The sequence below is a fragment of the Ruditapes philippinarum genome, unplaced genomic scaffold (assembly GCF_026571515.1).
Source record: "Ruditapes philippinarum isolate M1 unplaced genomic scaffold, ASM2657151v2 ctg6421_1_1_1_1, whole genome shotgun sequence".
Taxonomy (NCBI): Eukaryota; Metazoa; Mollusca; class Bivalvia; order Venerida; family Veneridae; genus Ruditapes; species Ruditapes philippinarum.
In genome coordinates this window covers 17,835-34,612 of record NW_026865916.1, presented here as the reverse complement: position 1 = coordinate 34,612, position 16,778 = coordinate 17,835, and the positions used below count along the sequence as shown (strand labels likewise).

Here is a 16,778-nt window from a genome sequence, read left to right as displayed (position 1 = left end):
TTTATCTCTCTCAAGATATATGACCAAAGGGTATGAAACAGATTTTTAATTTTTAAAGATATTTTCACCATGGTTAAGCATTACGCCTTTTTAAGAAAAGCAAGAATGATAAGTTCATGTTAGTAATGATCTATGAAATATTTTTTGCTAAATAACTTCTTTTCAAAAACTATTTGTGCTAGAAAAAGGAAAATATTTGACCACCAAAGACAAAATAAATTTCTTAAAATAAACTATTTATTGTTATACAATTACAAGAGAGTTTGGTTTTTTATTGTTAATTTAATAGATTTTTGTTGTATATTATTTTAAAAGAAAAAAAAAAAAGAATGATTTTTTGAATGCCAATATCAAAATATAAAAGTTTTGACTTACCTAAACGACGTCATTTTCTTCTAAATGTTTTAGTCAATATGTCTTGAGGTAAAAGTTACTTCAGGAAGTTATCTAATACTGACATTTCATTGGCTAATTTTAACCCAAAATCAATAATTATCAACGCTTCGGAAAGGACAAATTGTATCTCATAAATATAAGTAAAGCAACAGGTGTATAAGGTATAAGTGCATCTATTTTGCATAAATACTAACTTTAAATGCTTAAATAAAGGATTAAAGTGTTAAAGACGACAATTTGAAATGACAGGCAAAATGCTACCATTGTTCATCATTCTGAGCTATTTGCAGTTGGGGTAAGAATATTTAATTGTCAAGAATAACTAGTAAGGTTTTATGTTAATACAACGCAGTAATTTCTATTTAAAAAGAACAACAACAACAAAAGATATTCAAGTTTATGAGGATATCAAAGTTAATGATTAATAAAATTATGCATATATTTCAATTCTCGTCAAAAGCACTTAATTCATAATTTTTTTTAAGTTACATATTTTCAGTTTATTGGTATCTAAATAATTTTTTAGGGTTTTTTGATATATATTCTAATAAGTTGATAAGTTCTTTAGGTTTTCTGCGTTTTCTCATTTATTCGATTTGTTAATAGTAGGACACCTACAGAAAAGTTGTTTTAAATATTGTTTCCTTAGGTTATAATGATTTGAACATATAAGGAGATAATGACCTCATTATTTGAACTTTTTTTTTCTTCCCGAGCCGTTTGCTGATATCTACCTATTTCAATGGCAAGATTATGTGGTAATAGTCAAAACGTTGTTAAAACAATTCTGAATTTATTCGTATTTATAATACGTAATAAAGTCTTGATAACATGCTTGAAAATGCAGTAGGAAGATGATCTATTTGAATTATTGAGTTTTCCTTACATGTACCAGTCTCCAAAATTCTGTTTTTTATAGAAATGAAATTATTTTTATTAGCATTATGAGTTTTTCCTCCATATGTATTTTCTTTGTCAGCATCATTTTTAGGATGTTTAACATTTTGTTAAACAATTTTCATCGAAATTTATCATTTTTAGAGATTTTTGTTTTGAAATTAGCCTAGATTATAAGGTAATTAGGTACATACAAACAAGTAACAATCGTTATTATACGCTGTACATAATTTTAACCTATGATCTGACACAATTACTGGTACTTATAAACGACATTTGCACGTGGTCTTAGCCGCATTATCTTTATTTAACAATTGTGTATCATAATTAACAGATGTATTGCCATCAATTAACATTCTTTGTTACAACTATATCATTATGTAGCCCGAATAATCACAATCTTAAGCCACCCGCGAAAAACAATTAAACAATTTTATCTATTATATCACACATTCGCTACAATTATAAACTCCTAATTCCCCCCCCCCCCTCCGAAAAAAAGATATAATTATAATTATATTACAGCATGTTTTACTGAAATGTCCATTGTACACCTCCATAAGAGAGGAACTATACACACAGAGTAGAAGAGTTTTTAATGGGTTTGATAATTTATCTGATAAGGAGAAATTTTGTATATTATTCACTGATGTAAACATAGTTAAATATACAGCCAAAGCCTGTTTTAACATTTTAAAGGAAAGAAAATTTTTACTGTACTGTAAATAATATAAATGTCTTTTTAATAGTACAGTGTTTATTTTAACATTTGAATTGTATTATTAGTAGTTGTGGGTATTTAAGATAGAGTGTTGTGGATCTTACAGATTGAATTTATTTTATTATTATACATTTTAGTATTTTAATTCTCTTAAATTTCATTAGAATTGTTATACATCAGACTAGTGAATTGTTTTATATATAGACTTTTAGACACATTAGTAGGAATATGAAAACTTAAAATGATAGATCCACAACATTCCCAATTCATTTATTATAAGTATGTATAGTATATAATCATATAAGTATGTAAATATGATCTTTTATTATATTTACCTATAGATGTAAGCTTTGCTTACACGTCTCTTATAATTCTATACTGAATGGCATATGTACTTTTACCAGTTTTATTCTTTTTTATTGTGATATATATAATGTACATGTGATGAGACGTAAATAAAATTTTTGAATTGAATTGAATTGAGCATTTTCAACCCTTTAGACACATGGCCAATCTAAATTGACTGTCTGAAAAAAAAAGTGTCTGGGTACTTTAAAGTGATAATCACATGCGTATAGATATAGCGACGTTATATTTTCCATACGATGCGGTATAATAGTTTCAGTTTTTATTATACCATGTAATATGCAACTGGTTATTATATAAATAACATATGGTTTGTGGGTTACAGTAAAATTATCATCCCGAGGAATGTACTCTTACCCGAGGCGTTTGCAAGTTGTAAGTGTAATTGAGAAGTTATTTTTCTTTTACTCTTTAAGCAAATGATGATATCTGCCAGTCATAATTAGGTCAAAATATGCCCATCCTGACCCTTGTGTTGAAAGAAAAATCAGAAATTTCAAAATTGAAGGTTGAACAGTTTTCTCTTTTTATTTCAGATGTTTACTGCCCTGTTGTTTAAGAGTTGAAACCAGATAATTATTATTTTCAAAAAAAGTTCCCCCAAAACATAAATATGACCAATTTTGACAAAATACTAGATGATATTAATACTATTGAAAAAAATCAATATAACATCACAGCAGGATTTGGACAAAATTGTAGATCAGATAGGTAACACTTTTCAGGAAGTTGTCTGATTACATTTGGTAAAAGAAAAATAAGCCATAATACCAATAAGGTTAAAAAAACTTTGTTGACAAAAACAGTCTAAAATAACAGGTAAAATAAAACTAGATGACCTGTCTAAAGTATTCAAGGATGAAAATAATGGAGACAATGATGAAACCCCTGGGGAAGAAAATGATGAAAATTTAAATGAATTAAACGAAGAGTTAAATAGACCTATATCATATCAAGACATAATAAAAGTAGTTAGAACATTAAGAAAAAATAAAAGTCCTGGCTCAGATAATAAATTAAATGAACATATAAAAATCAACATTGCCACATTCGCTCACAATGTATACCCATACGGTATAATACCCAAACAGCTGGACTGAAGAAACTATTTTTTCAATATACAAAAATAAAGGTGATGCAAAATTTCCAGAAACTACTGGCCAATAACTCTTTTAAGATGTCTAGGGAGTAATCAATGAAATACATCAATCTTTTTCAAAGGCATCAAATCTAATAACAAACTGCCAAGCAGGGTTGAGAGAAAATCACTCAGCCATTGACAATCTTTTGTGATCCAAAGTCTGATAGATTTACTAAGTGTCAAAAAATGATATTGTGCATTTATCGATTTCAAACAGGCATTTAATACAATCTGGAGAAATTGGTTATGGTTGAAAATGTTTAAAAGTAATATCAATGGAAATGACTCATTTTACTAAAAAAGGTATAGTGATATAAAGTCTTGTATAAGAACAGATGAAGGAACATCTGCATATTTTATCATTCTATATGCTAATACTATGCTAATGAGTAATGATAGTGATGATCTCCAAAAACCTTCAACATTTAAAAAAACTGTGACACATGGAAATTAACAGTAACTGTCCCAAAAACTAAAGTTTTAATTTTTTGGTTCAAAAGCAATAGTTATAAATAACATTAAATACAGCGGAATTGATCTAGAAATTACAAAGGATTTTTTTTGTTTTGTTTTGGGTTTTACCTCACATCGACACAGTATAGGTCATATCGCGACGTTCCAGCTTTACTGGTGGAGGAAGACCCCAGGTGGCCTTCCGTGCATTATTTCAGGCACGAACGGGCACCTGAGTAGAACCACCGACGTTCCGTAAGGTAGCTGGATAGCTTTTCTCACATGAAAGAATCCAAAGTCCCTGTCGGTATTCGAACCCACAGCGGTGAGGGGCAAGTGGTGTAAAATCAACGACCTTAACCACTTGGCCACGGACAAAGGAATATTTCGGAGTATATAAAAAGGTTTTAAAAGGCTAAAAAATACATTGCAGAGCAAGCTAATAAGGCTATGTTCTCCCTTCTGAAAATATAAGAAACCTGGATTTACAATATAACCTACAAATTGATCTTTTCAATTAAATGATTAAGGCAATTCTATTATATGGATGTGAAATTTGAATTTGGGGAGAAGGAAATAATGACATTGTGGAGAAGGTACAACTAAAATGTTATAAACCTATTTTCAATTTAAAAAATCAACACCCTTATATATGCTAAATGGTAAATTAGGAATAAAACCCTGTTAAAATATATAAATAGTAATAAGTTGTCAAATCAAATGTATTTCATCAGCTTAAGTCTTCAAGAACAAGGGTCTCTTAATTCAAAATGGATAAATTTTGAAAAAGATATTATTTGTACAAATGGGTACAGTAATATTTGGACTTATCAAAAAAATATAAATGATAAATGGTTTGCTTTGTCATTCAAACAGAGAATTAATGATCAATATATACAGTCTTGGAATGAAATATCTAATAAATCAACTAGCAGCATTAACGACAGAATATTTAAACAGAACTTCATCATGAGTGAATACCTCCACATTTTAACAAATAGATTAAGTAGAATATATATTTCCTTTAGAACAAGAAACCATAAACTAGCAATAGATAGGGAGATGGAATAGTACCTGAAAATGCACGTTATGTAATGAAAATCAAACTGGAGATGATTTTCACTATGTGCTTGACTGTAATTACAAAAACATATAAAAACATTTTATTACCGTCATCCAAATATCCTCAAGTTAACTCAACTTTTTAACAGTAATAACATGATATTACTTGAATTAATAAAAGTATGCCAATCTATAAGACAAACTAAGTGATGCTAGCAGAAATTCAAAACTAGCAATAACTTTACTAAGGAAGACTGATACTAGAAGTATATACATATATAGATAAAAAAAACAATCTGCCATGAATTCAACCACTGCCATTAAATAGCTCTTAATATTTTTTTCGATTAAGAGTTATAAGTTTCATGGAAAATCATATAAATAACAAAATTTAATATTGTGTATGTTTGTCAATGTATACAAGTAATGTTACAGTTAAAACTTATTATGTTTATTTGTATGAATATGTAAATGTAAATGTATTTGTATAACTAAAAGTATTAATACCTTTTAAGTGGTCATTAGCATGTCATTTGAGCAGTTTTAGCAGATACATGTATGTATATAGTGCATGTTGTTTGACAAACACAACACCGACAACAGCTGCCATAGTTAATTTGTTTACTTATATAATTAAATAAAGTTTACAGCCAATTGTATTAGAAAAACACTTGAACTAGTCATTCATTTTTTATGCTCTGTTGGACAGTAAGTACACTTGAGGTATTCCAGTGGTTGTGTTTTATTCATTTATGTTTGTTTGCTTGATTCATGTTTATTTTCTACATATATGAGTAATTTTAATCAGTACTAAAACATAAGAGCCATATAATTTTGTGTAGAAAAATATGATTGTGACCAAATCGTAAAACTGAAACACAAATTTTCAATTATAATATAAATGTTTCGCTGTTAATTTTGTAATTTCACATGTATATTGTTGTTCGTTCCACCATCTTTAATATATAAAATAAAACATTCCTCATGTCAGAAAAATGGCGTAATTACTATAGAAAAGTCACGCCCCCTTTTCCTTTCTTTTTTTTTTCTTAATTATTGTTTTGGTTGTTGTTGTTTTTTTTCAAAATGATAAGTATACATTTAGAGGAAATTCACCTATCTCTCAGGTCTGTATATGGCATTCTGTCACCCTCTAAAGCTTATTAATGCTGGACAATGTAAATCCAAAATTAAGTAATTATTGTAACACAAAACTCGTGCATCTTCTACCCATTAAATGTAAACACAAGCGTACACTTTCACCAGGCTAGACATACAGGGAGTGGGTGACCCTCATCAATCTTACACATGACACAAGTAAACTATGGAAGACCAACAAATACCTCTTTCTTTGTGGTCTGATTTCGATCTGAGCATCCATACAAATATTTTTCTTTCAATTATATATCTAGATTAAACTACCTGTGACACTGATTTTTCGAAAATTTAGATCTACACATAATTCTTTATTATTCTTTTCTGTATTGTTTTTTATACGCATTTTTCTTATGTTATAGATAAAGCTAACTTTAACATAATTATAAAGTTCAACATAATTATGTAATGTCATGATTTAAGTTGTTCTCTGAGATATTGCATGCCATTCACTATTGTGACTTTTATATGTTTTATTTATATCATGTTTTTTCTCTTGTACATGTATTTATGCAATCTGATCTAATATCTATAAACGAATTGAAATAATTAAAACATACGTACCCATTTATACGGTTATGATCTGTAAAATCTGATCATATCTAGAGTATTCTTCATCAACTTTAATGCAATGGTTCTTGACAATGTTCGTTGACCATGTTATTCTACAAATGTCTAACACACCTGTCATTTTTCACTGCATGCTTTAATCGTCTGCTCATTATATTTTGGCACATAATTATTCCCATGCAGTGACTTCCCTGTTCAACCAAAAGATATTTTAGACTCGAAAAGCATTTAAGAGTACACACAACTGTATTTTCTGGGCGTCATAGACATTATGGTGAACCCCCTTCGAGATGAACTTGAATAAATTAGAGGCTGAATCGAGATATAGAAAAAGAATGTGGTCATTTAATTTAAAAAAAATAAAACACGTGACTAGATTTATACTGTTACCTATGTAACCGTACAAATTTCTTAGTCATGTGGTACACTTGCACTTACAGTAAAAATAACATTTTCAAAAGTGAGGGGTTATAAAAGAAACACTTGAACAGGAAAATAACGGTCATAAAAGAAAACTAACTAATATCACATATAAACGAATACAATTATGTCTAGGTAAAATAAACAAAAGTATGAGGTCAATACTCTTTAAAATGACAAAAAAGAATGGAGAACGAGAAGTATTATCTAAATTTTAACATAATACAACACGGAAGTGGTTTTGGGAATTTAATACAAACATATACCTTTGACGATGTTTGAAAAGTTTTTTATATGTTGCATACAGAACTAGACATTTAAATACTTTAATAATTGCTGCGTAAATCATAGCACCGTTTATGAAATGATTAGACGCCATATGTACGCGATGGCTAGTAGATATGCATTAAAGTAAATATGGATTGCTCTGATGACTTCGGATATTCAACTGTAAAAGAGAACAATTGTCAATGCTGATTTTGTACATTAACTGTGACTGTTCACATCATTTGGCGGCGTCTTTGATGTGCAGCATCAACATTTCACTTGTGAAAATATTTAAACAGCACGCCAGACGGTTTCTTGGCGGCCGCTTCGTGGAGAGTCACGTGACCTTCGAGACGTCTGATTCCAGTATATCCGTTCGTGGTCGTATCATTCTTGTTTGTCTTTTCCACTAAATTTTAGTTAGGCCTCTGGTGCAACCAAACTTCTCCGTGACAAATGATCTCGAACATTGAGTCTTGTAAATGTTGTTTGTCTTTTACTACTGAATCAGAAATCATGTAGATAAGAAGTCGGTCATTTGCACAGAAATTTATATTTACTTTTAAATTATCCATGAAATCTTGTTTGTCTGATAATTATTTGTTAATATTTCAGTTCAGAAGCGGGATCTTGTTACAAATACATCCAAGGATCTCGAAGAACCTGTAGCGGGTGGTGGTGGGGACATGGCTGTAAAACAAAGTAATTTGTGTATTATTAGATACTGTTAGAATAAATTTTTGTTCCTGAACGCAAAGGACAAAATATTGTCTTTTCTTTTATTCAGTGTCTATATTTTTCAATTGTTATCATACTATTTCATTAGAGATAATAAAAATAATTCAAATAAAAAACTAACCTTAAAAAACCTTATAAATTCAAAAACATATATATATTTATGCACTTTCCAATTGAGAACAGTACTGTTGTAATGACGATAAACTTGGATAAAACATTTTAAACTATGATTAAAGTTGTATTGTCAATGAGATTGTTTTTTACATTTTCAGTTATTACCATCAAAAAGTTTGCTGTCATAATTACAACGGAAACGCATGCTCAAATCGTAATTTTGTATATAAAATGTTTTCCATAAGTTATAAAATAAAATATATTTCTTCATCGATGCAAATGTATCATACTTTATATTTTACAACTTTTTCATATTAATTTGTGTCAAACATTTTTGTAAATTATTGTCCAACGAATATCAGTAAATCATGATAAGTTTATTTGTTTTAAGAAATTGAACAGAATAAAGAAACTCTTTCATTCAAATTTTGCTTTTACAAAAGAAAATGAAAAGATGAAAACCTTATATAAATTTGCAAACTCAGTAAGAAAAATGAGAATTTCATATCTTTCTTAGCAAAATGCAAAAATGGATACGGTGCACACACATGCAATGTCAACAACGAGGGCTATGTTAAATACAAAAGTGGTAATGTGGTCAGAAACAGTGGCGGGGAATGCTATGCACCATTCAAATGCAGAAACTGCAACAAAGGATATTACCCTGTTAGCTCCAACGGTGGATATTGCCAAAGGTAGTCCGTTTGATTATACTTATATGCATGTGTGTGGAGAGCATCAAATAAGTCATGCAGTGGTCGCTGGTTTGATCTTCGGGCGAAGAGTAATAAACTTACAACTGATTTTCGATGTTGAGTCTAATAAACATTTGTCTCTCATCGTTGACTTATAAGGTAAAACATGTGGGATTAGTAGTCTGTCAATTGCGTAGAAATTGGTAACTGCTGGTTTTTTTTATCAAGGAAAGCTTGTTAGGTGAATCAGCCGCTGAGAATTGACCAAAAGTTGCGAGAAAATTAACTATCTTACCAACTAACTAACTAACTAACTAACTAACTAACTAACTAACTAACTAACTAACTAACAAATTGCTCATTTGATAATGAGAGCTTAGTTTTTAGTGCATGGTCAAATTAAAGTGAAAATCTGCAAATATCTCAAACTTTATCATGTTATATCTAATAAATTTCAGCGTGTTACCGACCATCAAAATGTAATCGTTCTGTGTGCTCATCGTGGAGTAATTATTTGTGTGAGAATTGTGAAGAGGAATATATCAGGGATAAACCAGGTTATAACGTTTATACAGGGGAGCCAAATAAGAAATTATGTCAAAGTAAGTTGTAATCAATTTAATCAGCTCGACACTTCCCTGTTCTATAAAATGGGATAAAGTGGTTTAATTATCATACTAGTACAAAGTAAGGGTATATGTACATTTATTCTTTATTTATTATTTTAATACAATTGCTGGTTCTGTAGCACGTGACCCCACATGCACCACCGATAATAAACATTAAAGGATTCAATACATCTTGTGTTGCGTGGGTGAGAGTACTCATTGATTTCAGTTGCTTTAACATTTCCTTTTAAAACGTAAAATGCGTATTTCACAAACTCAAACTGACGTGATAATACTTAAATAAAAAAGCAAGTCCAATATTAATATAGAGTTAACTTTTTGTATACATTAAAAATGTATGGCCCTTATAAATCAAAATATGCGACTTACATATCTGCCGTGTGAAGGCTGTAAAAATGTCGACCGTGCATTCTATCAGAATAATGTATATTTCCGATCCTTAAAGATCGTTCAACACGACATTATTGTTGTGTTTGTGGTATTTTTTAGCTTCAACTATTTGGCTTTTTCGATTTTGGTGATTCCAATATTTCTACTTGGATAATGTTCAGTCACCCTTAGTATATGTTATCTGCTTTTTAATTTTGTCTTTTGACGTCTTATCTGTGATATGCAGGCTTCATACCCTCTGACCCCCTTTCAAAATTCCATTTTGTTTAGTTCCGCCCATTGTTTTCTCGTAGGGAACACGCTTTCTATTACTTAGGGACCATACGCCGGTTTTCATTGAATGGCACGGAAGTGTCACATTGAAGGTTCCTTGATAGCCGCCGTATGAACACATCTGTGGTTGTTGCTGGATTCAAAATTTTGCCATTTCATGTTTAAATGTTTCATTCTGCTTAAGCCGGTGCTAAAGGGCGTAAACGGGTAGTTTGCACATGACAGTACCGTCCATGAACAGGCTCAATCAAACCGAGCCTGCAATTTTGCTGTTTTTTTTATTTTATTAAGGGATTCCTATTTTCTCTTTTTTACATCAAACAATAATTGATATAGCATTAGGAGTAAACATTCTGCATTGCATTATTGCAATCAGTATCACAATGCATAACTTATTTTATTGTCGTAAATTATTTATTAAATGAAAATACTACTGAAGACAATTTGGAATGTGCAGCGACGGGTGAAAACACCTTTTATTATAAAAACTATATTTATTTTTTTAGGTTTTACGTCACATCGACACATTATAGGTCATATCGCAACGTTCCAGCTTAACTGGTGGATGAAGACCTCAGGTGCCCTTCCGTGCATTATTTCAGGCAGAACGGGCAACTGAGTAGAACCACCGACGTTCCGTAAGCTAGCTGGATAGCTTCCTCACATGAAAGAATCCAAAGTCCCTGTCGGGATTCGAACCCACAGCGGTGAGGGGCAAGTGGTTTGAAGTCAACGACCTTAACCACTCGGCCACGGACGCCCCATAAAAACTATATAGTATAATCATACATGTAATTGTTATCATATAAAAAAACATAATTATTTTATACCGTTAGCATACATTTGTGAATTATATTTCAATGTAAATTCTTTTTGTATAGGGGCATGTTCCTGGAAGGACGGAGCCCGGTGTTTTCCAGGAACGTGCATTGGCAATATGATTCTGGGAAAAGACTGTCAGTGTGCGAAGGGCTTTACGTCCATAAACAGTGATTGCTCTACCGGTTTGTATGACTGTTTTTTTTAAATAATATTTTTTTCCTTATTATTTCTACCTACAAGTAATTTGATAATTACTATTTATCGAATTATGATAAAAAAAAGTATATATCATCGTTGACAAATTGGCTTCCAATGTCAATATTTTATTAAAGTACAGAGAATAGATGACCTAGCTGTCTGTACATTTGTTTCACCAACGTACCTATGTCTTTAATTAAACATTGCTTTATATGGTTTTTCACATGTTTTTAGTCTGATAATTATAAACAGTTATAAAACAGTTTGCACTGCTTTAAGAAAAAAAAATGTTGGAAAATATTGTGACTTAAGCTTGAATTCGATCATTAAAATTACCGACTTTATAATTTCATAAAAATATCCCGTTAGACTGTACATAATTATTTAAAGCAAAGCTCTAATTAAACTAAAACAGCTATTTTTGTTAAATTTAAGATAAAGGAGTTGCAAATTCTGTAGAATGTGTTGTGGATTCTATGGTTTCCTTAGGAGACTTTAACTTTTGAGTATTTTTAAGCTTTTGAGTATCGGTCAGTTTTTTTTATGAAATATTAATATTTATATTTTATATATAGGATTATTTCTTAATTTATTTATATTTGCGTTTTACCTAATAACAGGAGTGACACAAACAACAGTTTTATATCAAGTGTTAAATTTTTGTTTGTTTGTTTTGGGTTTTACCTCACATCGACACAGTATAGGTCATATTGCGACGTTCCAGCTTTACTGGTGGAGGAAGACCTCAGGTGCCCTTCCGTGCATTATTTCAGGCACGAACGGGCACCTGAGTAGAACCACCGACGTTCCGTAAGCTAGCTGGATAGCTTCCTCACATGAAAGAATCCAAAGTCCCCGCCGGGACTCGAACTCACAGCGGTGAGGGGCAAGTGGTTTGAAGTCAACGACCTTAACCAATCGGCCACGGACGCCCCAAGTGTTAAATAAGATGACAATAATATGAAGACAACACACTATCTATTTAAATCATCAATTTTTTATGTGGAAAGTGAAATGATGCTAAAATACTGTCATGCAAATATTAATATAAGTTTAAATGGTTTCCTGCGGGGAAAAGTTTTAATGATTTAGATATCAGATATAAAATTCAAGCGTGAATCTTAACCCATTCCCTTCAGAAGTCATTCAGATACCTGGTTACACGCACAATCTTAACCAAACAATCTTAGTAATAAGGTAGCATAAGTATGCAAAAAAGCACATCAAAGTGATTTCAAACGCTGATGTGACAATATCACGGGGGAGGAAGTGTTACACGAAGGATGGATTTCTTATGATAACTTGTTTGGAGTTCTTATGATAACTGTCACGGAGTTCCTGGAAAACGTTACGGATTTCTGTGGAAAACTTTTCTATATACTTGGAGAAATCGCGTAAAAAATGGTTATTTTTAACTTTAAATGGGGAGTTTGAGGTGCTAAAATAAACTTTGATAATTAAGCTTGCCCTACATATTGTATTATGTTTCAGACAAAATCTTTTAGTCCATATTTCGTCGCCTTTTTTAAAAAACCCTGGTAGTTTTGAGAAAAATTTCCAAATTACTTGCTAATTCGTACATATTGACCTTTTCATTTGTGATCTTCCTCGTTGCTATACATAATCACCTAATTATAGTGGAGAGTTGCAAACATAAAGCCCGGGCTAATAAATGTATACCCGATTTTTCAAATGTTACGGAGTTCTTGTGATAACTCAAAATATGTCCTGGAGTTCTTATGATAACTTTTGTTACTGCCAGTGTGTTTCTTGTGCTTATTAACGGCACGTTTAAGCGTATTTTATTAGTCAATAAGTGTGTAAATCATTATGAAGCATAGTACGCTTATCATTTGCACAAAAATTTGGTTATATAACGTAGGTTTTGATCGTGTTTTAGTTCCTAATTAAATTTGTGCGAAATCATATTGACATTATAAAACCCAACGAACGCACTAAATGTTTCTGTGTATACTGTTCGTCAACAAAAGTTTTATGTCATAAGTTTCCGCAAATGCAACATTGAGGCCATGTGGCAAAATTAAAACACGATCATTCAATATATCTGGAGAAGACATGGAACTGCTTTGGTGTACAGTCTACATAGGATAAACAGGTGCTAAGCTATCTTCAGGAACGACCGCCTCCGTGGTCGAGGGGTTTGAGTCGATGACTCCTAATCCAGTTACCTCTCTGGCGTGGGTTCGATCCCCGGGAGATGCTTTGGTAGTTTAGCACGGAGGAAGGTAGTCTAGTACTTCCAAGAACGATGGTTAGGAAACTACCCGCCCATATGACTGAAATACTGTTGGGAAAAGGCGTAAAATGAAACAAACAAACCAACAAAAATCTTCAGAAAAACCTGAATCAGCGGTCACCTGTATTCAGCAGTAACATGGCTTAAACCGCCAAGGAAAATTTGCTTAAAACTTACACTTTTTTTCTCAGTTATATGTTTTAAGCAACAGCCTTTCTAAAGCCGACGATAAGTAGTTGGGCTTCCCTCAAGAAGCGGCTAAGTAAATTGTATCATTTTATACCATGTATCGTATATAACCGGGATATCCTTCACATCCATGCACCCGAAATGTATGATCTTTTTGTGCATAAAAAATCAACCGATTACTACCGATCTCTTCGACAGATTTGCACGTGCCCTACGGGTTCGAGCGAAAGAAGTTCGACAATATATTTTTGTAATCAATTACAGCAAAAGTTGTTGCAAAATTTCCACTAGGACTCCAACTTTATTAAAAAAAATGTATGCAGTAATTTTCCGAAATATGGAAATTGCTGTACGTCACGTGATGCTACATTGGATTTAATAGAGAAAGGAACAAGGTCGATAAACGGCATGAACCTTACGGTGACTCACATATCTTATTGAAGACTTACTTTCTATCGTCATATCATTGTCATAGAACTTTATACGTTTCTATGACAAAAAATGATACCTTTTAGAAATTGAAATACCCGTTGAATACATAAAGACGACACCCACCTCATTAAATTTAGATAAAGGTAGTGCATACTACGTCCTATTTTGCTGGAAACCATTTACATGCATACCGACAGCATAGTTACTTAATGTTCTCTAAAACTGCCAGGAATAATGTATATATGACGAAATCATGCTTGAGTATTAAATTCAAAGCGTATTTTATCCTGTAAGTAAATGCTCTACATCAAGTATGTTTACAGTCATTCCAATAAAATAAAATAAAAACACACACACACAAAAAGACCAAAACAAACACAAAAAAAACACAAGAAACGGAGGTAAGAAAAATATCTCTTAAACTGAAAACACGATCAAAACCAACGTTATATAACCAAATTTTTGTGCAAATGATAAGCGTACTATGCTTCGTAATGATTTAAACACTTATTGACTAATAAAATACGCTTAAACGTGTCGTAATTAAGCACAAAAACACACTGGCAGTAACAAAAGTTATCATAAGAACTCCAGGACATATTTTGAGTTATCGCAAGAACTCCGTAACATTTGAAAACTCGGGTATAAATTTATTAGCCCGGGCTTTATGTTTGCAACTCTCCATTATAATAAGGTAATTAAGTATAGCAACGAAGAAGATCACAAATGAAAAGGTCAATATGTACGAATAAGCAAGTAATTCGGTAATTTTTCTCAAGACTACCAGATTTTTTTTAAAAAGGCGACAAAATATGGACTAAAAGATTTTTTCTGAAACAAAATACAATATGTAGGGCAAGCTTAATTATCAAAGTTTAATTTAGCACCTCAAACTCCCCATTTAAAGTTAAAAATAACCATTTTTTACGCGAGTTCTCCAAGTATATAGAAAAGTTTTCCACAGAAATCCGTAACGTTTTCCAGGAACTCCGTGACAGTTATCATAAGAACTCCAAACAAGTTATCATAAGAACTCCATCCTTCGTGTAACACTTCCTCCCCCGTGAATATAGGTTATCACCTGGCTTATGTTTTGCGGTAACATTCGGCAGCGCCAATGAATTAAATAGTATCTGTTATTCTTTCGTTATATCTTCTGTTATCGCATGGTTTGGAACTTTTCCTTTGATCTTACTAACCAATTATACTCAGTGCACTTCAATGAGCATTTGAAAACTATATTGATATATAACAGTTTATTTTTCGCAACTTGTATATATCAATTAGAGGCTCCAATGGGGCACTGGTAACGACCATTTCCAGTAGCAAAAAAAAAATTGAATCAATAAAATTAAAAATAAAATAAAAAAAATATACTCATTTAATCAAAAGGTACATCCGCTGAATGAATTATTTCCACTGCAAAAAGCCCTTTAATCTTAATCAATCTTGGTAAAAGTTTACAGTCCGCCTCTAAAATTGGATGTCTTTTGTATTTTTTTTTGCGTCAGCGAAAACAACTTGAAAAAAACTGCCTTATCATAAATAACTGTAATGTAGCTAACGATTTATTTATTTGTTCCTATTACAAAAAAGAAACTCGTTAGTTACGTGTGTTACACTAGCTTGGGCGTTATCTCGGGATGTTTCTGCAAAAAAAATGTCTTGGCCTAACGGCCTCGCCATTTTTTAGCAGAAACACCCCTTGATGTCGCCCCAGCCAGTGTTATATCCCCGTAACTTACTCGTTTCATGTACTATAACTATTACATATTTTGAAATATTTTTGTATTACTTTTTTACTTCTTAATGTATCTACTTCAAACTACAAATATATGTTTCTTATTATTGCCGACATCATATGTGGCAAGGTTCATAATTCTAGCACCAATATTATTAGAATTATCATCCTTGAACTGAAATTTGAAAAATGCTGTTTGTTGTCTAAAACATTTTTCATTCTTTAGGTATCTACTTCAATCTTGAAGCATATGCTCCTGATTAGCACTTTAATCATATGTGAGAAGATCGAATTCTGTAGCTTGACCATTTCCAGAATTATGCCCCCTTTGAACTTAGATTTTTTTCAGGAAATTATCATTTTACTCAAATTTCTTTATTTCTAAAAGGATATATGGTACTTCAAACTTCAAACTCCTACATCATAATAATATGGCAATAATAAATCTAGCGTCCACACTTCAAGAATTATTCCTACTTTAACTTATTTATTCATATTTCTTTAAATCTTCATGGATTTATTTCAAATTCCCAATATTTGTTCCTTATCAACACCTACATCATATATAATTAGATTTAAAAGTCATGTGCTTGGGTTTCAATTATGGTTATTTTCATTTTGAACTCCGAATGTTTTTGAAAATTGTTGTATATATATTCTTTAAATTTTCTTCTTTGTAACTATGAATGGTATTTACTTTACACTTAAGATAACTGCTCTATGTCATCACTCACACCATGTATGACAATGTTCATAAGTTTAGCATCTTAATTTCAAGAGTTATCTCCTCATTAGTTAAAGAACTTTGCTTTAAAAATGCTATATTCCGGTAACAACAGGGATGTATACAGA

General features: G+C 31.5%; 1 protein-coding gene across 1 annotated transcript; it reads left to right on the top strand.

Moving 5' to 3' along the window:
* Window positions 1-553: 553 nt before the first annotated feature.
* Window positions 554-8,999, top strand: LOC132730722 (uncharacterized). Its single transcript, XM_060716700.1, has 4 exons — window positions 554-691; window positions 8,064-8,150; window positions 8,459-8,514; window positions 8,818-8,999. The coding sequence occupies exons 1-4, from the start codon at window positions 639-641 to the stop codon at window positions 8,997-8,999; spliced, it is 378 nt and encodes a 125-aa protein (XP_060572683.1). The 5' UTR covers window positions 554-638.
* Window positions 9,000-16,778: the final 7,779 nt, after the last annotated feature.

Bases quoted from the DNA above. Each gene is read 5' to 3' on its own strand.
- LOC132730722 (XM_060716700.1), top strand. From the start codon at position 639: ATGACAGGCAAAATGCTACCATTGTTCATCATTCTGAGCTATTTGCAG. The intron at 8,151-8,458 runs GTAATTTGTGTA...TTACATTTTCAG, and splicing joins GGACATGGCTGTAAAACAAA to TTATTACCATCAAAAAGTTT. The intron at 8,515-8,817 runs GTAATTTTGTAT...TATCTTTCTTAG, and splicing joins CGGAAACGCATGCTCAAATC to CAAAATGCAAAAATGGATAC.